At 34.5% G+C, this 25,354-nt stretch overlaps 2 protein-coding genes across 2 annotated transcripts; one reads left to right on the top strand and one right to left on the bottom strand.

Moving 5' to 3' along the window:
- The first annotated feature begins 16,826 nt into the window (after positions 1 to 16,826).
- Positions 16,827 to 18,861, top strand: LOC133181730 (angiopoietin-related protein 7-like). The gene is made up of 2 exons (XM_061316303.1): positions 16,827 to 17,876; positions 18,048 to 18,861. The coding sequence occupies exons 1-2, from the start codon at positions 16,964 to 16,966 to the stop codon at positions 18,686 to 18,688; spliced, it is 1,554 nt and encodes a 517-aa protein (XP_061172287.1). The 5' UTR covers positions 16,827 to 16,963; the 3' UTR covers positions 18,689 to 18,861.
- Positions 18,862 to 19,503: 642 nt separating this feature from the next.
- LOC133181538 (uncharacterized) lies at positions 19,504 to 25,079 on the bottom strand. The gene is made up of 5 exons (XM_061316024.1): positions 25,052 to 25,079; positions 23,379 to 24,721; positions 19,880 to 19,946; positions 19,648 to 19,704; positions 19,504 to 19,562 (listed from the first exon to the last, which is right to left on the bottom strand). Exons 1-5 carry the CDS (start codon positions 25,077 to 25,079, stop codon positions 19,504 to 19,506), a joined length of 1,554 nt encoding a protein of 517 aa, XP_061172008.1.
- Positions 25,080 to 25,354: the final 275 nt, after the last annotated feature.

Genomic DNA, 25,354 nt, shown 5'->3' with positions numbered 1-25,354 from the left:
CAGCTATATTGTTCTGAGCAAAAAGACATTTAAGCAAATTTTATTCATTATTTTTATTATGCCCTCGTTTCGAAGATTTGGGGGTATATAGTTTTTGCCCTGTCCGTCCGTCTGTCTGTTTGTCTGCAAAAACTTTTATTAACCTTGCCCATAACTTTTGATTGGTTGGAGCTATGGCTTTCATATTTCACATGTGTATTCCTTGTGACAAGACCTTTCTTTGGGTACCACCATATTTGACCTTTTGACCTTAACCTTGGAGTTTGACCCAGTTTTGCCAAATTTTACCAAACTTTAACCTTGGCCATAACGTTTGAACAATTGGTGCTGGGGCTTTCATACTTCACATGTGTAATCCTTTTGACAAGACCTTCCTTTGGATACCAACAACTTTTGACATTGACCTTGGAGTTTGACCTACTTTTGAAAAACTTTAACCTTGGCCATAACTTTTGAACGGTTGGTGCTAGGGCTTTCATACTTCACTTGTGTAATTCTTGGGACAAGACCTTCCTTTGGATACAACAACTGTGACCCTTTGACCTTGGAGTTTGACCTACTTTTGGAAAACTTTGACCTTGGCCATAGGTGCTAGGGCTTTCATGTTTCACATGTGTAATCCTTGTGACAGGCCCTTCTTTGGGATACCAACAACCTTGACCTTTGACTTTGACCTTGGAGTTTGACCTACTTTTGGAAAACTTTAACCTTGGCCATAACTTTTGAACGGCTGGTGCTAGGGATTATATACTTCACATATGTAATCCTTTTGAGAAGACCTTTCTTTGGATACCAACAACTTTGACCCTTTGACCTTGACCTTGGAGTTTGACTTACTTTTGGAAAACTTTAACCTTGGTCATAACTTTTGAACAATTGGTGCTTCGGCTTTCATATTTCACCTGTGTATTTCTTGGGAGAAGATCATTAATTTTGACTATTTGACCTTGACCTTGATGTTTGATGTACTTTTGAAAAATCTTTAACCTTTTCCTTATTTATTCAATGGTTGCTGCTAGGGCTTTCATATTTCACAGGTTTATTCCTCGAGACAAGACCTTACTTTAGGTACCAACATATTTGATTTGCATTTGAGAAAGTTTAACCTTTGCTATAAGTTGCCATAAGGGGGAATCAGTGTTTCACAAACACACCTTGTTTTTGCATTGACATTTATTCAAATAAGCCCCCCTTTCAATTGAAGCTGATGCAATAAATTGGTTTTTTTTTCTGAGAGTACAACTGCAAAAGAAATTATTTAAGACTCACTATTATTTCAATGTTTAAAGAAAATGAAAGACAGACATATTGACAATTAAACTTTTTGCAAACATTTTTTTTTTACTTCCTTGTGACATTGAAGCATGCAGTTTGTCTGAAGACTTGTCTTAAGATTTCTTATACTTTAGATAGTTTCGTGATAAAGCAGTGACAAATCTTATGATTATCCATTTTCGATTTAACGAACACAACCTAAATTATACAATGGATCATGGCAATCAGGGGACTTAATTAGAATAGCGAAATTGAGCATCATCTGTTGAGTATTTTAAATGACAAAAAATGGGGGTATAAAGATGTAAACAAGATGTGTTTGTGAAACACTAATGCCCCCATATGGCAACTTATAGCGAAAATTAAACTTTCTCAAATGCAAATCAAATATGTTTGAACCCAAAGTAAGGTCTTTTCCCGAGGAATATACCTGTGAGCAAGACCCGAGGAATTTACCTGTGAAATATGAAAGTCCTAGCAGCAACCATTGAAAAGATATGAAAAAGGTTTTCAAAAGTAAGTCAAACATCAAGGTCAAGGTCAAATGGTCAAAATTATTGGTGCCCAAAGAAAGGCCTTCTCACAAGAAATACACATGTGAAATAGTAAAGCCCTAGCACCAACCGTTCAAAAAATATTGCCAAGGTTAAAGTTTATCAAAAGTATGCCAAACTCCAAGGACAAGATCAAATGGTCATATCCAAATAAGGTCTTGGCACAAGGATTACATATGTGAAGTATGAAAATCCTAGCACCAACTGCTCAAAAGTAATGACCAAGGTTAGAGTTTTCCAAAAGTACATCAAACTCCAAGGTCTATGGGCTATAATTGTTGATATTTGAAGGAAGGTATTGTCACAAGTAATACACTTGTAAGAAAAAAAAGAAAGCCCTAGGACCAACTCTTCAAAAATGGCTAAGGTTAAAGTTTTCCAAAAGTAGGTCAAACTGTAAGGTTAAGGTCAAAGGGTCACAGTTGTTGATATCAAAAGAAATATCTTGGCACAAGAATTACATATGTGATGTATGAAAGCCCTAGCACCAACAGTTCTAAAGTTATCGCCAAGGTTAAAGTTTTTCAAAAGTAGGTCAAACTCCTAGGTCAAGGTCAAAAGGTCAAAGTCGTTGTTATCCAAAGGAAGGTCTTGTCACATGGATTACACGTGTGAATCATGAAAGCCCTAGCACACCCTGTTCAAAAGTTATGGCCCAGGTTAAAGTTGGGTAAAATTATATATATCTGGGTCAAACTCCAAGGTCAAAGTCAAATATGATGGTGCCCAAAGGAAGGTCTTCTCACAAGGAATACACATGTGAAATATGAAAGCTATAGCTCCAACCAATCAAGCGTTATGAGCAATGTTAAAGTTTTTGCGGACAAACAGATAAACAGACAGACGGACGGACAGGGCAAAAACTATATACCCCCGAATCTTCGATACGGGGGCATAAAAAATGATTTTCTTTAAATGTACATACATCGCATGTACACATTCACGCACACGGAACGTTAAGACCGTGGAATATTAACGGGCAAAATTGGAAATATGCAGCTTACGTCATTTCTATCTGTTACAGTAAAAAAAAATAATGATAGACAATTAAATTTCGGAATAGTTTGAAATTTATATAAATCAGGATTTTCTGTCCAGTGTTTTTAAAGAAATATTTGATTTCTGTTTGGTATGTGTGCGCCGGGGGGGGGGGGGGGGGGCTTATCGATCTTTGAAATATTATTATTATTTATTTATTATTCCAAATCGGGGCCCCTTTGAGCATATTACATACATGATTATTAAACAGAACATATGAGTATAATAATTATTCACAAAATGTGATAATAGTAATATTCAGCATATTCTTAATACATATACTTAGTCAATTTACTCATGGTTCATAAATTGAGATAATTGCTAACATGTACAATTTGAAATACACATTGTAAAGTATAAACAAGTACCACCGTGTACCATAATGCAAAAAAGCCAGAGATATACATCTACAAAAATATAAACTGAATAGATATATTCCAATATATTGCAAAAGATACCACAGGACAGTGCATTGGTACTTTATAAGTCACCATGTTTGCATCTCTTATGACCAAACTAACATTTATTGAGTGTTAAAAGTATACAATTTTAAATTCTATATACATGTAGAAGACACATTATATTTCTCCCTTGATCAATTCACAAAGGGATTTAAGAACATCATAATTTTCACAATTCAATATCCATATTAATTTGTTCATGTTATCAAGAAGTAAAATTTGTTTACAATGTTGTTGTATACTTTCATACATATTTTGCCTAAGTTAATTATATTTTGGGCATTCAAAGAGTAAATGAATTTCATCTCCAACTTGGTGAGAAGAACAATTTGTACAAGTTCTTAGTTGTCAGGGAATCCCTAAGTAACGACCTCGTTCTATTGGTAAATTATGTGCTGATGTCCGCAACCTTGTAAGTACTTTGCGTTGTTCAGGTGATAACAGTGCTAGGTAATTTTCAAAAACCAAATTAGTTTTAAATTTTCTGTAAGTTTCAAGTTTTCCTTTTTGTAAATTTCTCATATTGTACCATTCATTTGTGTAATGATTATATGATAATTCTTTGCATTTTTTCTTGAAATATAAGGGTTTATTTATGGTAATAATATGGTTTATCCCAGCAATTTGAAGAAATTTACATAGTATACCATACCATGACCGATTTGCATGTATTAGCATTAAGCTTACTTTGAAGGTATGCTGCATTTAATAATGGGAAAGAAGTCCCAAGATTTTTTAGTCTATTCACATAGTTCATTATATTTTTTACAACATAAAGGTGTAATGGAAATCTACCAAGTTCTGACAAAGTTGCAGAATTTGAGCACTTTCTATGAAGACCTAAAATAAATTTACAAAATTTCATATGGAGATTTTCACACTTTAGTTTGGAGTAAAAATCATGCAAAGATATAGTGTTGCGGTTAAACAAAGATGGGCGATTTATGATTCCCCAAATCTCACTGCCATAGAGTAATATTGGTTTGATAGTGTGATCAAAGACATGAAGAGATGTTCTAATGCTTGGTTGTAATGATAAAAAGTCTTTCTGCAATTCAAAGTATGCTTTCATTGCCTTTTTGTACAAATCATCTTGAGCACTAGAAAAATTTTCAGCTGCATTAAAATATATTCCTAAATACCTATAAGAAGACACACATTCTATTTCTTTACGTTCAAAAATAAAATTGTGTTTAAGAGTTCTTCCCGCTTTATTGAAAATTAAAACCTTACTTTTATTAGTATTAACTTTTAGACACCAATCAGAACAGAATTTTTGCAATTTATCAAGATTACTTTGTAAGCCAGTTGTTGAATGTGACAGTAATATTACATCATCTGCATACGTTAGACAATGTACTTTTTTACCATTCAGTATTATTGCGTCATTTGCATCTTTAAGATACTCTGGTAAATCCTTTATAAATATCTTAAACAAATTGGGACTGAGATTGTCACCTTGTTTTACACCAAGTTTATTGTGAAAAAAATCTGTGTGGTGATTTTTTTATTTTAATGCATGACTTGCTATTATTGTACATACTTTTAATAAGCATATAAAAATTTGTTTCAACACACAACATTAGCAATTTATATTTTATACCTGAGTGAATTACAGTGTCAAATGCTTTTCTAAAATCTATAAAGCATGCGTATAAGCGACCATCTCTGTTCTGACAGTAAGTTTCAATTATGTTTCTAAGAATGAACATATGATCTGATGTCCTTGCCAATTTTGTAAAACAAATCTGACATTCATTAATTATTTGATGTTTCTCAAGAAATTTGTCTAATTTATTGTTGAGAATACTATTCATTAATTTTCCTACTGCACAAGTTATGGTTATCCCGCGATAATTATTTGGGTCATGTGCATCACCAGATACAGTACAGTTATAATACCAGAGGACCATTGGTTTGGATAAATACCACCAGCTAAACAGCTATTGAATAATTTTTGCAGACTATCAATGAGTGAGCTTTGTCCATATTTCAGCATATGATTAGATATTCTGTCCAATCCTGGAGATTTATGATACTTTAATTTGCTTATTGCCTCGGAAATTTCTGATTTAGTGATTCTATAGTCCAATTCATTGAAGTACATATTAGATTCTAGTTTAGAGACATGTTCCTCTAAAGCAGCAATACGCGAGTTAAAACAAGCTTCACTAGTGTTTAACATATTGAAATGCTGTATCCAGTCACTATAGGATATTAAAGAACCTTTATCACCTGTACTCTGTTTTGAATATTTTTTAATTAATTCCCAATACATTTTTGGACCATTTTCATGTAACTCATCAATTTTATTAAGCATACTGTTTTTGAACTCTTTATATTTAAATTTTCGGAGTTTTGCATAATTTTTAAGAAGTTTGAAGAAATGTCCTCTTACTATAGGGTCCTTAGGGTATTTAGCAAGAATTTTTGCATATTCCAGTAAATTATTTCTTTTTTTGACTAAATCATTATCAAACCAATGTTTATTATTTTTAATGTGTGTGTGTTTTTTTTTTGTTAGATAAATTTCTCTTTTCTTTCAAAGATTGTTTAGCTGCAGAGAGAATAATATCTGTCAATTCAGAAATAAATAAGAAAGTTTTCTTATCTTTGGACAACCCCTCCCTGTTTTTGTTTGTCATTTTTCAGTGAAGTCCATACTTAAAAAAAGCTCTTGTCATCCTAGAAATAAATATATTTTGTCATGTGAAAGCATGATCTGACTTTACAATTTTTGACAGCCCCCCCCCCCCCTTTCTAGAATCAAATGGCCGTCTCCTGAAAAAAAAATCTCTGCCTTCTATTACTTTTACGTGTCCTTAAAATTATAGGCTAAAAAACTCGTATAAATATGAATTTAAAACAACATGTATTTGGGAATTGAAATTATTTGTCTTTTGGATCATACATTCACACTTAAGGTTTGAAAACAGCTCAGGTGGATTGAAAATGAATTTCAAACTAGAATTTCAACCCAATGTTTTCTAGGACGTCCGGATCGAATTGTACCCGCCCATTTCATTGTCTATCATTAACCATTTTGAATGCAACAGATGGAAATGACGTAAGCTGCATATTTCCAGTTAATTTTCTGCGGTCTTACTTCAGTTCGTTCAATGAAAATACCGGGTATTTCTTTTAGTATCGGTAATAGGAAATATCACCTAAACAATCCTACAGAGTAACAAAATTAATTTTTAACAAATTATACATACACAGATTTTAAAAAATTATGAATAAAGCTATATGAATAAAATATTTTTTATTACTCCCTCAAATTAACTTAACAAAATCTGTTTTGGATCATTATCTCGATATGATAATTCGTCCTTCGTTATCGAAGATGACCATAATTTCATCTCGTCTGCTATTGTGTTTTGTTGCGAGTGCGAGGATGGCTGGCAAGTCCAATCCTCGCATGGAACGCCCTTCCACATACTGGACAAGAAGGTCCGGATGGAGTTCCGATCAACGCTTCTCTCACTAGCTCACCGGATAGAAGTTGCTTCGGGATGCGTGAGTCGTCCATTCTAGGAACATGTTCAGCCCAACGGAGTTGACCTGAACGTGTATGGTGTCGATGCTGTCTGCACATTATCTTTCAAGAACAGTTCGGTCAGAACCTCTAACGTCAAAACTACTTATTACTATGTTAGAGGTAGAATGTATATTATTCTCTTTAGAGAGGTGGACAGGCTTTCGCCTACATCCACTTCTCTTCGCAAGCCTTCATGTTTTGAGTCTGGAAAACGTGTAAATCTCGAACCGGTGACGGTCTACACTTCAACTGATATTTCGTCTAAAAGACGTCCGAATGTACGTAACAGACGTGTTGTCTTAACAATTTTAACATAAATACACACAACTGTCACAAGAAAACTGACCTTTAAGTTCTGTTAATCCATTTTCACAAGTTCTCCATCCCGGATTTAAACTAATGTTTATCTACCACAGCTTATTAGAAAAAATTGAAAATTTTAAGTCGGATAATTTGGAAAATTGGCGAAGACGTATTTTAATGTTCAAAAAAAGTTTTGGACAATTCACTTTTGATTTAGCATATTATTCAAAATTAATATTATTACCTTTACTTATTTTTACTATTTTAGTACAATTTAAATGTAAATTTGAGCTTAAAAATTACTTCATTACTTCCTCACTGACAATACTAAAAAATATTTTCTTTTATTTTTAAACGATATTAACTCTACCTTTCCCGAGAAATGAAAAAAGATTTAAAACAAACATCAAAAGAATTTGAACGAAACTTGAGGAAATACTGTCTCGTTAGTTTAAACAGAGTAGACGATTTCTCTCGTTTCATTATTATTTTGTAAAAATAGTTTCCATTTTTATCCGAATTAGAGATTTTTGAATACTTCAAGAGTTACTTGCACATAATTTAAATCCGGGATGGAGAACTTGTGAAAATGGATTAACAATACTTAAAGGTCAGTTTTCTTGTGACAATTGTGTGTATTTATGTTAAAATTGATAATATAACACGTCTATTACGTACATTCAGACGTATTTTAGACGAAATGTCAGTTGAAGTGTAGACCGTCACCGGTTCGAGATTTACATGTTTTCCAGAATCAAAACATGAAGGCTTGCGAAGAGAAGTGGATGTAGGCGAAAGCCTGTCCACTTCTCTAAAGAGAATAGAATGTATATGTGTGTATATATAACAGGATCAAGGTTAGAAGTAGAATTTATTTTATATGTGTGTAAAGTGTGTATATATAACAGGATCGTGGTTAGAGGTAGAATTTATATGTGTGTATATCGTGTGTATATAAAAGGACCGTGGTTAGACCTAGAATCTGTATGTGTGTATATTTTGCGTATATAACTTGCTGGAGGAAGCGTTTAATAAGGATTAACTTTAAATATTTTGTTAAAATTCATAAGAGGAGAATGTTCTCTAAACTGCTAAATGAACCTTGTTTTGGGATGAAAGTGTAATCGCATTAGGATGAAGTCAGTGGTAAATACCCTCAAATATGCATCCTCACAACGTCAGGGGTCCTGAGTTCACTCGTGGCCGTTAGACCCCTGACAAATTTCATTTGATATTCTACGGGCTTGTTTAAAAAACAATCAAGATTTGTTTTTTCCCCGAAAGACGTCGCTGCAGTCAGTGCACTTTTAAATGCGCAATAAATATACACTTTTTAAATGTGTGGCACTGTAGCTCTCTGATTTTTTCAGACCAGCGAGCTGCAGATCTGCAGCTACGCTGTCTATTGACGAGTCTTTACTACACAAACTATCTGCTGTACAATCAAACAGGCCCGTGATTCCGGACATCGATCACCGACACATTTAATTTGTTCAAGACATACTGAGTATTTGGACTCTAAGTTGGGAAACTTATCAACTAGTAATATTTTTGACTCTTGCAAAGCAAATAAAGAAAGAGGTTTCCGTCAACTTTCTTAATTTTAATAATATTTCATTCGCAATAATTTGTAGGGGACACGGCAGCAGGCACAGCCTATTCCAGCCCTTTCCCTAATTTTATCACGACGCAGTCTGGGTTATTGATAAATAATGTCGAAATACATTTATTTTGCTATTATAATAGAAAGTCGCGTTCATTGGGATCATTTAATGAATTTTGAATTGACGGATATGATTAGAACAAAGCTAGAGAGTTCTTGACATTCTTGTTGAAAATGAATCAAAAGCGTTTGATAACAAAATTTTTACTTTCTCTTTTAGTAATTTTAGATGCTTGCAATTAATGTTGCGGCAGGTGCATATATTTTGTAAAAGCAGACGAGAAAAGTACATCATATAATTATGTAGTCAAAATCCCAATGACTGAGGATCTCCACATGAAATATATGGAGATAACAAACAGTATTAGATAACAAACAGTATTCAAGCTCAAAAGTCCATTCAAACAATAGAAATCAGGAGCAGAGCAAACACGGACCTCCAAAATATCAGAGGTGGGATCAGGTGCCATGGAGGAGTGAGCATCCCCTGCCGACCTGTCATACTCGCGGTGTACTCCTTATTATGAAGAGAATTGAAAGTCATTGAAATAAAATCAAATTCTCTTGCAGTTTCTTTATCAGGGAAAGCAGTATAGTGACAAACTGATAATTAAAATTGTGCGAAAATTGTTCAAAAAGGCAGCACAACGTCTCAGTTACAAAATTTAGCTTTCAGCATCTTTTCCAAATGTGTATAATTTGCTATTTCTCTCAGTAAATTTTAGATTTCAAACAGGGCAAAACCGAGGTGGACTATTTCGCCAATGTTAGTATGATGACTGGCAGATTACTTATGAATTGTTAGTATTTGGGGGTCCATACACTGTTGACAGATTTGCTAGTGTTCACAATGCTAAATTGCTGAGATCTAATCCATTGTTTTGGTATCCAAGTTCTGAAGTTGTTGACGCTTTCTAAAAATCTCAGCATTTAGAAAATAGTTGGATAGTTCCTGCTATTAACCTACTTTGTAGGGTGATCAAACATTTATTATTTAGCAGAGCTAAGGGAACCCTTATCATACTTGCTAATGTTATTGTGATTTAAATTCAAGACACGTTGTCTTGGTTGACCTATTCAAAGTTTTAAGGGTTGAACCGGTTTTATAAATAAAATCGCAGTTATCAGGAAATTGCAACAGTCTGTTTCATGCTTTTAAAAAGGAAAGGGTTATTACTTTATTGAGTTGAAATTCAATTTTTTATATTGTACATTATAAAAGGTAGTCTACACCACGTTCGGAATGTTTTGCAAAGCCAGTAAGGCGGCAATCGACGTCACTACGTAAATAACCACTTTACTTTAAGGATAAGGAGAATGAGCAGCATTTCTAATGCACTTCAGAGTTTAAATGGCCAACAGGGTTTTTAGCTCTACTGGTCAGAGACCAGGCTCCGGGGCCAGATGAGCTCACTTTTGATCTCAGTCTCACTTTTCTACTATTAATTCCTTGAGTAAAAGTGAGACTGAGATCAAAAGTGAGCTCGTCTATGTTTTATGGCCCCGGAGCCAGAAGAGCTTATGCGATAGTAAGGTGTCCGTCGTCCGCCTGTCTGTCTGTAAACAATTTTTCAAAACGCTACTTCTCCTACAGTTTTGGTCTGATTTCAATATAACTTGGCACACAAATAAACTACACTAAGATACATAATTTAGTGCATCGGTTTTGATTTCGATGAACGGTGTTGCCATGGTTACTTGAAATAGAAATTTCTGTGAAATTCCTTTAAAAAGCTACTCCTCCCACAGTTTTGGTCTGATTTCAATATGATTTGGCATACAAGTAGACTTTACTAAGATACATAATTCAGTGCATTAGTTTTTTATGAACGGTGGTGCCATGGTTACTAGAAATAGAAATTTCTGTGAAATTCCTTTAAAATGCTACTCCTCCCACAGTTTTGGTCTGATTTCAATATGATTTGGCATACAAGTAGACTACATTAAGATACATAATTCAGTGAATTAGTTTTTGATTTTGATGAACGGTGTTGCAATGGTTACTAAAAATAGAAATTTCTGTGAAATTCCTTTTAAAATAATACTCCTGCTACAGTTTTTGTTTGATTTCAATATAACTTGGCACACAAGTAGACTACATTAAGATACATAATTCTATTTATTGCTGTATGTTGCAAAGTTTCAAATCCAAGTGCTACTTTTTCTTTCTTACATGTATATGTACAGACCAGTAGAGCTACAGTCTCATCAGAAACTTCTGGTTTTTTACATCATAATACGCGTGAAGATCCGTGTCTTTTGTCTTTAGCCAGGGAATCCACCTGACATTTGTATTCACTGGTAGTACAACAAAGACATGCATAAGCAAATCGCCTTAAAGAAACCTAGATTTCTTCGTTTATTTAACAAATATTTGTAAAGGTGAACATGGAAATAATAGATAATAATTGACATATTGTTTTTCCTCTGTGAAAAGCATGAAAAATGATATATGGAGATAACGAACAGTATCCAAGCTCAAAGTCCATTAAAACAATACAACTCAGAGCAAACACGGGCCTCCAAAATCATCAGAGGTAGGATCAGGTGCCATGAAGGAGCGAGCATCCCCTGCCGGCCGGTCACATCCGCCGTGTGCTCCTTGTCATGGTTGGTAAATAACGGAAAATTCTCTCGACAATTCGGTGTGTAAATAATGGCCTGACAATAAGTAGGAAAAACGTCAGTCAGCATATGACTGTTCCCTTTTAAGACATTGTTGTTTGATATAGATATGAGGTACTATTGATGTTCTATAAGTTGTACCTAACCAAAACGTATTTCGTCACGGAATTGATATGAATAGCCTGTTCGGTTTAGATCATTTCAATTAGAAAGTATTGGCTGTAAGATTTTGTTTTGAACATTCGTAGGCATGGCCATTTCAATATATCTTTCTTGATAAAGCTGCAAAAATCTACTTTCGTGTTTTCATCTGTTAGGTACAATGTAAATATGCCCTTTTCAAGATATGCTAACTTGATGAAGTTAGCAAGGTCGAATATCGTTGATGTATTATGCGGACATGGCCTTTTCAAGATTTATCAGTATCTTGATGAAGGTGGCATGGTCTGGGATGTCGTATTATTCAGATATGGTACTTTCAACTTAAGATCCGTAAGTATCTTGATGAAGCTAGCATGGACTTGAATAACGTTTTATAGACAAGGTCTTTTCAAGATTTGTACATGTAAGTGCTAGTATCTTGATGAAGCTGGCAATGACTGGGTTTTTTTTATAAGTACAGAAACTGCTAATTTGATGAAGTACAGAAACTTTTCAAGTGGCTTTTCAAAATAATGTATTCTATAAAAGGCCTAACAATCAGTATGAAAAAAATCAGCCAAAATAAGACCCAGTGATGGGTTATATTTGCTAACAAGGACATTATAAATGACCATAAAGTTTACGAAATGCTGACTTTAAACGAGGCCGTTGAAAACCCTGTAACATCAGCTTATCAGTGAGTAGCCTGCTCGCTTTAGAAATTGATCGTACTCAGAGCAAGCTCTTAAGTAGCGAATAAGTTGGGAGACAATGAAAATAACCATTGTCAACTATTAACTATTGTTAATTGATAAAACATCTTCGATATATCTGAATGTCGAATTGAAGGCCACAACTAGTGTTTTCCTCTTCTCGTGTAGAAGTTTTTGAATAAATTCTGCTTCATAAGAATATAAAAACAGGGCAGCTGATAAAGGAGCACAATTAGTGCCCATTGAAATTCCAACAGTTTGTTGGAAATCTTCGTTTACGAAGACTACATAAATAATGTGAATGAGAAACTCCAACATCCTTTTAATATCAACTTCAGAGTGCTTGTGTGTAGAATCAGAGTGGTTTTAGTCCTATTGCTTATTGTCCTATTGCTGACTAGGAGATATTTAGAAAAGGCTGATATCAGTGTATGCTCAAATGAGTATATATAATTAGATCGATTTCGTATTGTAAAGGTTCTAATTCTTTAAAACAGCATTTACTAAAGCACAAGGTATCAAGGGTCTTATATAAGTTTGGACAGATTTTTTTTTCATGTCATCAATGCATTCTTTATTGTCGTAATCTGTTGCACTCGTGCTTGCGAGCTCATCCTTCATGTATATAGATGTTTTAGTTTTATTTTATAAATTTTTTGATTTGAACTTGTGAATTAGAAAATATTATAATTTAAGCACCATCAAACACCCTCTCACTAACTTTAAAAAATAATGACCAAAACACTGGATAGAATTTTCAGGCAATCAATCAGTCATATAATCAATCAGTCATACATGTAGAATCAATTAGTCAAACAATCAATCAGTCAAACAATCAATCAGTCAAACAATCAATCAGTCATATAATCAATCAGTCAAACAATCAATCAGTCAAACAATCAATCAGTCATATAATCAGTCAAATCAACCCTCTGTATTACACTTGATACAGAGTTCTGTACTGTGTTTTAGCAATTTCATTTATCTATTTCTCGGCCAGTTTAAAAAAAACGTGGAAACCATTTATTATAATGTTTTCCTTCCTTTTTAAATATGATCCTTGCAATTCTGTATGCATCGCTTTTATGTCCTTGAAAAATCTTTATCAATAGATCTAGTAGCACCATACAGAATGGTAATACAATATCTGCATCACAGTAGAGTCTTACACATACCTAATGGACCATTAAGTTATATCTGTCTGGGCCTTTAAGAGAACTTATCTCTAAATTATCCTATCAGAGGAGGTTGTCTTTGAATAAAAGAATTCGGAACTAACAGGCACATCATACCTTTGTTTTTGCAGAAAAAAGTCACTTTATAGAATACTCCGGTTAATACATTTGTTAAATGAATTGTTTTTCCTTTTATTCCTCCTATTATTTTGTCTAAATCCTTCTGTCTGTCTGTTCTTCTATGCATTCGATGACTTATTTTTTTTTTTATAATCACTAGATCTAAAAATAATTCTTTGAAGAGTTATTATCAAAATGGCATAATACTCGATGTATGGGGTCGTGGACTGTTCAACATCCTGGAATTCTAAAGCAAATGCCTAGAGTAGAAAATCCCTGCTATCGTAATGGAAGATATAATGGGATCGGAATTTCGGTAAGAATGAAGAAGAATGTTTGACATATTTTTCAGAGCAAAATAGTAGTTCTTTGAAATACTTGTGATTCGTTCTCCTTAATGCCTGGACGAACCCTTTCATGATCGCATGCAAAAGTCGCTCATAGTCACTTTGCCTTATACTAATAGAAATGCTTCGCAGCATCCGATACCCAAGCATTTAACACAAGAACAGCGAGTATTCCAAGAAAAATTCTAACTGATCCGAACACAAGACCCCTAGAAAATCATATATTTATATTTAGAACACAAGTTTTTCTGTATACTCTGTTCACGCGTCCTTTGAAGTATAGATATTGGTTTTCCTTTCCGAAAATATTCCCCAGAAAGCGCCAGGCTAGAATCATATGTAAAATCATTGCCAGTAAATAGAGTTAAGCAAATTATCTCTGCCTTTTGAACTTGGTTTTAAGGATAAATACCGGTAACACAAACTTTTAAGAAATCAGTACTATACATATTACCTATAGATTTATGTTATAGATAACTTGAATAATGTTTGAAAGAGTAAGTGTAGAAAGTTTTGTAAGATTTTTAATTATGTCATAAAATATAAAAATTGGATTATAATATAGAAAATTGCACAAAGTCGCATATTTGAACTCCAATGAAAATCTATGATTTCTTTATATTTTAGGAACTTATTATTCACGTCATTTTTATTCTAGAACAGTCATTATATATATATATATATATATATATATATATATATATATATATATATATATATATATATGTGTGTGTGTGTGTGTGTGTGTGTGTGTGTGTGTGAGGGGGTGTGTGTAGGTGTGTGTGTGTGTGTGTGAGAGAGGGTGTGTGTGTGAGGGTGTGTGTGTGTGTATCAATGCATTTTTTTTTGTTGGCTTGTAATATTTATCCTTAGATCCTTAATGTCAGTTTACAATAATTATATTACATCTAATATAATATGTTGAAAAAAGTAACCCCAGTTCACAAAACAGCCATAAACTTCAATATCTAACCATAGAGGCTTTTTAATGTCGAAAAATGGCTAGAATATCTTAGTATTCATCAATCAACTACAAGGCAATGGCAAGATTAATATAATACAGACAGACACATAGACAGACAATGTGTTGCTTATATGTTAAAACTGTAAACAATACAAACTCAAAATTTAGCAATTTAAAAAAAAGCCAAGGGGGCAAGTGGACCGATTGGAACATTCAAGCAACATTAATGAAAGTATGTAGATGAAAGCAGGAGAAGGAATGAAAATTGTTAAAGGCTACTGCAAAAAATAACACCTACACTGTAGAATATTGAAAAGACGCCTCATCTAATGCAAGCAAATCAAAGTTAAACTAAATTAAAATCCTTCCTTTCTCAGACAAAGAACCGACATTTGATCATCTTCCCTAAGGATACAAGAATATTTTTTTCCAGAACTTTGCAAAAATAACCAAGCGTCCAAGGTGTTATATCCACGATATTGGCTATGTAATGTTTTCGTACTTTATTAAAAGCTTCGATTTCCTTATTTCAAAAAACAACATTTTTTAATCATATTCAATTACTGAGTTGAAAGCTATCATGTTCTCCAATATGGCGAGCTATGAACTGTAATTTGTGGGGAAAAGGCGAGAAGTAAGAACTATAAGTGACAAACTCTATGCTTTAGGCTAAATTTGTCAATTTTAACTTTCTTGAATCTTGAAAATTACCTATATTGATATATCAAATAACAGGATAATGACTTCAATTCGACACCTCCTCTAGATAATTTCGAAGAAAGTCCTCAAGTCAGATGTAGAAACGTGCCATTGAATCAATTTGATTTTAGAAATGCTTATTTTTTTTACAAAGCATTTTCATGTTAGATCTTTCTGATGTCCCAAATCTGTCTAAAATTGGACCATGGGCCATTGACTCCAGATAAAAAGCACTGTAAATAGTTTACAAACATAAAATATACTCCACAATTTCGTATTCTAATGTTTCTTCCTCTACAAAAAGAAAGAAAATTGTTTTATCGTGATTTTTTTCTTGTTTGTTTCTAGGAAGCTCGCCCGGATAAGAAACTTTCTCTTTTAACAGAAAATCAGGAATGTCACCCAGGTTTTTCAGAAGAAAGAACTAACTACATAGATTTCCTAAAAATATATTGTTTGTAAATTGAAAAACTGTATATAATTATGTAATTTATTTTTGATTTACCCCCCCCCCCCCTCTTTCCCAAACGAGACAAATTAATGAAAATAAGTATGAAATAAACGGATAATAAAAATATTAAGAAAATAGGACACCCAGATATATGTTGTGTTCATTGGCAAGTTGTATTAAGTGATACTGAGAAAGTAAAAGATTATATACAGTACATTAACGAATAAATTGCGTTTTGTTAGAGAAGCTCAAAATGTTCTCTGAATAAAAAAAAAAATGTTTGCAAACTGTTTTTGCGTGTGAATTCCTTTTTTTATACGCCACATCTCCTAATACAGTATTTAATTATTGCAGTACGTATTTTTCAACGACCTTGTCAATAATTCAGAGAGCAAGAAATTGTAATGCATCTTAGTTACAGTTGTTTTCAACCCATATGATAAAAAGGTTGCTCTCAAGAGGTTGAGCTCTGTGTCCGCATTCCGGGTCATCGATTCTGATTCACTGATCATACACGGACCATTGGAATTCCAAGCAAAATACAATACAGATGTCTCTTGAATATTTTATCAATTCTCAACAATCGCAAAAATTATCAAGACCAATGCGTTTGAAATTAAAGGCCCTCATGTTTTCCTGCGTGACTTTTAGAATCTTAGAGCACCTTCAGAAAAAAATCCATAACAGGACCATTACTTGGCGTTACACTGTGGACTATCGACCGCCGAACTGATGTAAAAATCTTCCCGTAAAATTGGAGAATTGATATTAGGGGAAGTGATTGATTCAAGAGAGTTCAATGATGTTTTGCATCACTCTTGCAAAATGATGTTTTAATCACAGTAACAAGTCCATAAGCCGACCAGAAGAAGTCATTTCCTGGAGAGAGAAGCATGATGAATGTTTATTCTGGACTATACGCAACAAGCGTCTTTGTGATTTGTTTGAGTGTTACGACAAACGCCGATTCCTGCTCGTACAACTTTGATGTTTGGTACCCCGATAGGGACACTCAGAGTAGATTACAAGTGATAGAATTGAAAATTTCGAATTTGTCCTCGTATGTTGATTTGGAAATCTTGAAACTTAAACATGCCGACCTTCAGGAGCTGAAGTGTATGCAAAATAAATCCAATCAACTTGAATTAGAGTTGATTAAATCAAAACTAAATGAACAGAAAGAAAAAGCTGCCAATAATGAATCATTTCAACTTGGCGACTTAAATTTGCGACTTAATAATTTTGCTCGACGTTTAACACAATTAGAAAGCAAGTTGTTAAGGAGGTCAGGCCGGAAGTCGAGATTGAAACAAGAGAGGGCACTAGAAGATAATGGTCATGTGACGTTAAACACACTTCGCGCGTCCGTCAGTGATTTAAAATCCGAGTGGATTATGATTAAAAGAGACATGTTTGATATTCACAAGGAAATAGCCTACCTGAAACGAGACCATAACGATGTTACCAATCTTACCAAACATTTACAAGACACCACTGCAATTTTAAAGAAATCAGTGAACAATTTCAAAGCTTCACTAGACCATAGTTCACAAACAGTTAGGATTTTAAATTCAAATTTTGATACACTTAAACAAATTGTATCAACCAAAGACGATGCACAAATGAGAACGGAGCTTAAGAAGATTTCCACAAAAGTCGGCGACATCGAAAAACAACTTGATACATATAAATTAAACGCAAGTTCCTTGACAAGAGCAGTAGAGAAAATCGTTTTGACAGCGGCGATTCAAAATAACAGTGCTGTTCCTATGAAAACTCCAGATATAAACCGGATGTATCCGTCAGGTAACTAGAATGCTTTTTTTTTTTAGATCAATGTTGATGCTCTTTTGAAAGTTGGTAACTACATTGTATATAAGTTAAGTATTTCTGTAGATTCCGTTTCTATAGACGTAGGTTTACTAGCTTTTTTTGCTTTGCCAAACATTTATCCGCGATACTCGCTTTTACTTTCAGATTGTGACGATGTTCTGACCTCTGGTCATTCTACAAACGGTGTTTACAGAATACAACCTCAAGGTTCTTTGTACCCTTTCAATGTTTACTGCGACTTTTTTGATGGAAATTTTGTTGTGTTTCAAAGACGCGAGGACGGACTTCAGAGTTTCGACAGAAGTTGGTTAGAATATAAATTCGGATTCGGCAGTCTATATGGCGACTTCTGGCTGGGAAACGAATTAATATATTTAATTACTAAGCAAAGGAAATATGGTCTGTTGATTATGATAGAGGACTGGGAGGGAAAGTCCGGATGGGCCGAATACTCTAAATTCCAAGTAGAGGACCAAAGTAATCAGTATACACTTCGCGTTTCCGGTTATACTGGAAATGCCGGTGATTCACTAACTTACCACAGTGGGATGAAGTTTAGTACTGAGGACACTGATAATGACCTGAACATGCGCAACTGTGCCGCGGAAAACAGAGCTGGTTGGTGGTTTGATTCTTGTTACCTTAGTAACCTCAATGGAGTTTACCACAAGGGTTGGTATACACATGCGCAGGCAAAAAGTAGTGACGGAGTCGTGTGGTTTACATGGAAAGATTCTGAAAAATATTCCTTAAAGAAGGTTCAGATGAAGTTGAAACGTGCATAAAGTGAATTGAGGAAATCCTTTGTTTGTGTAATCTTGCTGGACTTTGTAAATGAAGTAAATGGTGCAACATCAAGTTCAGTAATATCTGAATTAATCTTGGAATTTAATCAAAGTATTTATATATGAATAAATAAAACGCTTACCAAATAAACCGTTAAATTATAAATTGAATCTATTTCATATGTTCTAATTTTCTTTGGCTATGAAGTTTGTATCTTATTTCAAAAATCATTCTATTAGTAAAACAACGTTAATACTCTCCACAGAGTGTTCCATCTTTGATTCCTTGGTATACGAGAGGTCCCAGAGAATTGACAGTATTAATATTTGTGTATTAGATCAGAGCTCCGGGGAACAACACTTTTGCATTAATGAGTTATCTATTTAATTAAAACTGAAACCATTAGACACTTTGACAAATATTAACATTCACCATACAGTCAATACAACTTCAATGATGGGGTATAATCATTTGACAAACATGTAATAGAATTAATTATTTAAATGCGTTAAAAGGATAGCTGGGCACGACATTAGACGTTATCCAATTTTCTCCGGAAACCAATTATGTTATTTATTTCATAAATGGATAATAATCCCCGAGGATTCAAGTATGTGGCGCTTAATAACAAATTAATATTTTTACACAGAAAAATGAACATTTCTGAGTAATTCAATTGCGCTTAATCTTTCCAGTGAGACTTTTAAAAGTGTAAAGGTAGAAAATTGGATAACGCTACAAATATTAAGTTTTGTCAACAATTATTCTTTACATAGACTGTGTATGAGACTAATTCACACAGACAGTGATGATTTCAGTTCATGGTTCCACATTTCTCCGATCTAGACTTCAGTAGCAACTCTCGAAGCTGATCTGTAGAACAGTGAAGTATCAACGTAAATAAGGGTTATGAAAAGCAGTTAACAATATTTTCAGGATGGTAGCAATACAATTTTACCTATAGAATACGCTGAAATATCCATACCATCAGTTGGCAAAAGGTCTTTGGTTTGTTCTAGAAAAGCAAATAAATATGATGGTAAGATTCAGTTACACTAATTTTTACCAAACAAGGAAAACAATGATAAATATATGAAATAAATTCATAATATTTAAATATACGTATCTAAAATGTCGAATTAAGAAACTTCTGAAAATTTTTACCAAACAGATTATGCATACAATCCTACCAGTGCAATTTTCATCCGAGGTTCTTGATTTGGTTTGTTCCCCCTTAACTTTGCCGTCTGTTGAACTCTGCAATATACACCGTATCATAGTTCTTATGCCTCCAAATTTCAATATTAGTGTAGTGAATAGCTTCGGAGTTTAGGTTTAACAATAAAATACAAAGTATGGAGATAACGAACAGTTTTCAAGCTTAAAGTCCATTAAAACAATACAAATCGGGAGCAGAGCAAACAAAAACCTCCAAAAAGGTGGGATCAGGTGCCATAGAGGAGTGAGCATCCCCTGCCGACCGGTCACACCTTGTGCTCCTTGTCATGATCGGGAAATAACGTAAAAATCCGTCGCCAATTCAGTGTGTAAATAATGACTCAACAATTAGTATGAAAAACGTCAGTCGGCATATGACTTAATGATAGATTGTATTTGCTGACAAGGTCATTGTATTGATTGTATTGACCAAAGAACTTATGAAATGATGACTTTAAACGAGACTGTTGATATTTTTGTTTCATCAACTTATTTGTTATTAACTTACCTCGTTTTAGAAACTGTTCATACGTAGAGCATGCCCTTGCGTATCGAATTAACTGAGAGATATATACCCCATATGCAGGTGATAAGGGTATATTACTGCGTAAGTAAGGGAAGTTGACGATTGAAAAGTTAAAGTCATCACGTTTATCATAAAGCTTTGTTGTAAGATTACCATCAACGTCTTTTTCTAGTAAAATATCCTAATATGAACAGATGTGTTAGACTCTGTGGTATCTTTTATGTCAAGCTGAAAAAGATATATCGTGTCGACATATGAATGGAAATAACTATAATTGCTAATTGATAATACGTCGTCAATATATCTAAATGTCGAGTTGAAGGCCACAGCAAGAGATTTCTTTTCCTCATCTATCAGATTTTGAATAAATTCTGCTTCATATGAATACAAAAAAGGTCTGGTAACAACGGGGCCCAACTGGTACCCATGGAAATTCCAACAGATTGTTGGAAGACCTGGTCTCCAAACACCACATAGATATTGTCAATCAGAAACTCGAGCATCTTTTTAATGTCAACTTCAGAGTACTTGTGTGTACAATCAGAATGTTTTTTAACAAAATAACTTTGCAAATGACCAATGACAAGGTAAGTAAATTTACGAGATTCATTTTATTGAAAAAGCAGCTGTCAATGATGTCAAAAGCCTGGACTTTAATTTATCGTTGGGAATGGTTGTATACAGAGTTGAAAAGTCGTACGTTTATTTGTTATTGAACCTATTCACAACGTATTTCTATCATATGTAACAGCACGCTTACAACTTTTTAGTTTTTTGGACTGGACCAACATTCGGTGTTTTATTTATTTGTAAATCAGGAAATTTGAATTAACACACGACAATATTTATGTATATCGTATTTATAACTGTAAAACGAATTACTGAATTTTTTTCAAACAAGTTGTTTGGAAGGTCACATCGCAAGCACTTACAGTGTTTATTTGATACACCAAGTGTCCATTTTGAAGGAGAGTGCTACGGCCACAATATGATATTTTTCTTTTTAGATGCATGGAGAGATCAGTCACTCCTCATAGAATACAGCAAGCACAGAAATTAATTCAAGCAGTCGGAAACATACCAAGAATTTAATCAGATTTATTTATCACACTAACAAAGAAAAAAATATTAATTGAGTCATAATGGTCCTTTCTACCGACGGAGAACATATCAGCGGCGAATGTAATCGGGCGTCTGATACAGAAAATTCATTTCCATCTTGAAATTGAATACACCTGATGAAACCAAAGAACAAAACCAGCTCTTTTGTTATTACTCGTAAAAACTGATTAAATTAGCTTTCACTCCACTTTTATTTATCAGGGAAAGTTTCAGATATTTTATTTTGTTTCGTATTTTAATTTAATATTTTGTAGCTTCAGGTACACGTTCTGTAACGACTGATTAGGATAGATTTAATGTTTGTTCTTTTTTTGTCTTGACAGAAAGTAAAGGAGATATCAAACTGTGGCTAATTGCACGAAGATAAGAAATCCTAATAGGAGATTACCATAAAAACTGAACATAGACAAATCAAAATAAAGGCCATAAAGATAACGTGCATTATATTTTTGTGTTTTAGTTCGTCTCGTCTATCATTTTAGTATAACCACTTATTGGTAAGCGCCATGAAATAACATTCGTATACAGAAGTAATTTTAATTTTCTTTTGTGTAACAGATTAATTTGATCAATCTAATTGAGGATTGAAAAATGTTCTCTATTTCATTAATTCAATGTTAAATTGTTACTAATAATAGAAAGTTAAAAAAAAAAAAAAAACAGAATTATCTTTCAGAGAATGAAGAGCAGCAAATCTTTCCTTATCACTATACCAACTTTAGTTGGTCAAATCACTTAAAAGTCAGCATTTCCTATAAATTCTTTGGTGTGTAACAATGACTCTGTTAGCAAATATGTACCGACATCAAAAGTCGCAATTTTTCGTGTGTGGTGTAATCAGGCTCGAAAAACGCGGGGGCCGGGGGGGGGGGGGGTTGCCCCCTTTTATCAGAGTATAGTCTTTTGCTGTAGTTTTAATGAGTAAATTTTCATGTAGATGCCTCTTGCCCCTCCCCCCCCTTCACTTTTGCTGATGTAAGGTCGAACTCTGGCAAACTCAAGTATTTGATAAAAAAATGTACCAAAAAATTAGACGATGGTCCATTTTAAAACCGTTGCTACGGGCCTGGTGTTAACCACTTTTCCCATTTCAAATGCTAGGAAATTTGCCTAAAATTAAGCAGTTGCCTTGAAATTTGACCACATAATAGATAGTGACCTAAATATGATAAAATTTACCGCCACCTTTTCTATTTCATACTTTTATTTATATATATTACTGGCATATTCTCTGACAAAACACTAAATTTTTTATCCTGCGCCGTATGATCATGCTCTATGCACATTCAAATGTATTGAATTAATATATTTTTTCTATATTTTATAAAAAGAATGAAAATGTACTCAAATATGATAAATGAACATTACTGAAATTTTCAGCTTAGTGCGCACATCATTATTCATTAAAACGCGACCACGATTTTACCTGACAACCTCGTACAACTCATTGGGTCGTATTTTCATTGACATATTTCATCCAATTATATACTAAGTAAGACTACAGAATATTCCGTCTACCTGATCATTACATAGGGCTCTTGGCGGGTGTGACCGGTCGACAGGGGATGCTTACTCCTCCTAGGCACCTGATCCCACCTCTGGACTTTACGGGACTCCGTGTTTTATGCCCTGTTCAAAGAATTGTAGTGTTCGTACTTTTTTCCAGATTGATCACTGTTCGTTATCTTCATCCTTTTCATTGTACATTTGGCCGTTGGATTTTAGACAATCTGTTTTGCATAAAATGACTCATCTATATTTTTGTCTCACTCTCAAATAAGGTATTCATTAGAAGGAAACAAATCTCATTGATTACATTTTACCTTTGATTTGTTGATAAGGTTCCCATCATCTATCCCTGTTGAAGTAGAACTAGATTTTCCTGCCCCTATAAACTGATTCCCATTGCTTGGTATGCTGATCGCGGCATCAGTTTGTATCCTCTCTCCTGTCGTTTGTATAGCAAGCCTCTTCTCTTCACTTTTCGTTACTCTCGGTAGAGCGGGGTTTCCCGGATACTTTGCGTCCTCCTCCGTTGAGGGCCGACTGGAATTGTTTGGAGAAGCAAGAATCATTGGTGGGTAGTTAATACAGGACATGTTGATCGGGAGGGGTACCGAATTACAGGGAGAATAGGGCTGACCTGTGAGATACATAGATTTCCACCAGGGATTGTAATGCATGCTAAGAGAACGAAGGATATCGCCATAAGGACCAATCACATTGCTGGGGTAACTGGACTGGAAAGACGAGTGTGTCATTGGTCTTTCTTGAGTGTCAGTTTCCATCATGCCAGATCCAATATATCTGTTGAATTGGTTTACTCCTGAAGGCACCGACTGCAAATGATCATATGAACATTGGTTGAACTGACCGATTGGTATTGGCGAGGAGTTTGAAGATGTTGATGGACCGAGACTGTGTTGAGTAGTGCGCTTACGGCAACCACCATTGAACATTGACTTTACATCCTCCCAGGCATGTTGGAGAGAATCAGTTGGAGAAGGATCACTCAGAAGAAGATGGCGTCTCCATGAGTTAAAGTTTGCCGCGTCAGGGTGGCGATAACTTGCTGACGGTGTCTTATGGTAATGGAATATAAATTTGTTTGGAGAAAAGAAAGAATTGCAGAACGAGCACTTAATGCACTTAGCACGAGAACTATTGTATCTAGAAGGCAGAAACATGCCTTGACATCCCCAACCACAGGTATGGTAAACCTTGAATGAAAAGTTCTCCGGAAGTTTAGGTGGAGGTATTTCCTCTACGAACGACCTTACTAACCTCTCAGCCTCCCTCTTAGTGATCAGACCACAGCGCCTGGATGACACTGGCATTGCGCCTGTTCGTCGTAATATCTCTAGTTGTACAGGCGTGCATTGTAGACAGGTGATTCCAAGCGCAACTCTGCGGTTGTGGATCTCGTTATAACTAAAGTTCCTGAGTAAAGTATTTGATATCTGGGCCAGACAGAGCCGTTCTTTGCTTTCAACATACAGGCAAACTATAGGAACACCAAACAGAACAACCGAACCCACGTCATTGTCTGCTGGAGAAGAGGAGGACGACGACTTTGTGGCACATTCAGAAGAATGGCTGTCTTTGTACTGGAAATCCATTTCTGACTTTCTATCCGTGTTGGACGAATCGTCCGAAGTGAAGGCACCTATAAAATTATCAAAAAAATTTACAAATCCTTTGATTTGACTGGGACCCTATTGCTATTATAACCAATTTATCCCCACCCGAAACTGGAACTCTAGACTCATTTGACAAACATTTTACATGAAACGCTAAAGGAAAGGTATACTAAATTTTGATAAAAGACCACCCAAATCCTGCAGGTTGGACGCAGGTGTAATGGGTTTTATATTTTTTATAGAGGGAAAGTTGTCCTCCATAATCCTGCAAACAATTACCTTCTCGAAGGCCACTGATAAAGAAGAGATTTTCAAAGATGTAATGTACTTTCAATATATGGCCAGCTTGGCCTTACCTTGGGACACGAGCAAGTAGCCATGCATTGTACAAGTTTGTTAAAAGGTTAAGTGTAAATTATAATCATGCAATAAGTTTGTAAGTTAGATATGTATCAGCAAAGACGAAATTTTTCAAAGGTGTTCTGTGTTTTCAATTTACGACCAACCTACCCCCAACCTTGACCCTGATAGCTAGACTCTGTTATCTGAGGTTAAAGTACTCTTTGTAATCATATAATCAATTTACCCATTACATGTAGATGTGCAAAATGTGAAGGAAACAATTAATGATCAATTTTGTAAATCCTGTTAATAAGAAC

This window comes from Saccostrea echinata, unplaced genomic scaffold, assembly GCF_033153115.1.
Source record: "Saccostrea echinata isolate AGI-Se365-2 ecotype Australia unplaced genomic scaffold, CSIRO_AGI_Sech_v1 ptg000009l, whole genome shotgun sequence".
In the NCBI taxonomy this organism is placed as follows: domain Eukaryota; kingdom Metazoa; phylum Mollusca; class Bivalvia; order Ostreida; family Ostreidae; genus Saccostrea; species Saccostrea echinata.
The sequence above is the reverse complement of the archived record's forward strand: the minus strand, read 5'-3'. Positions and strand labels throughout refer to the sequence as shown.

Bases quoted from the DNA above. Each gene is read 5' to 3' on its own strand.
- LOC133181538 (XM_061316024.1), bottom strand. From the start codon at position 25,079: ATGCATGGCTACTTGCTCGTGTCCCAAG. The intron at 19,947-23,378 runs GTAAAATGTAAT...TGTATATTGCAG, and splicing joins ACCTTATCAACAAATCAAAG to AGTTCAACAGACGGCAAAGT. The intron at 19,705-19,879 runs GTAGGATTGTAT...TTGCTTTTCTAG, and splicing joins CTCGGATGAAAATTGCACTG to AACAAACCAAAGACCTTTTG.
- LOC133181730 (XM_061316303.1), top strand. From the start codon at position 16,964: ATGATGAATGTTTATTCTGGACTATACGCAACAAGCGTCTTTGTGATT. The intron at 17,877-18,047 runs GTAACTAGAATG...TTTTACTTTCAG, and splicing joins AAACCGGATGTATCCGTCAG to ATTGTGACGATGTTCTGACC.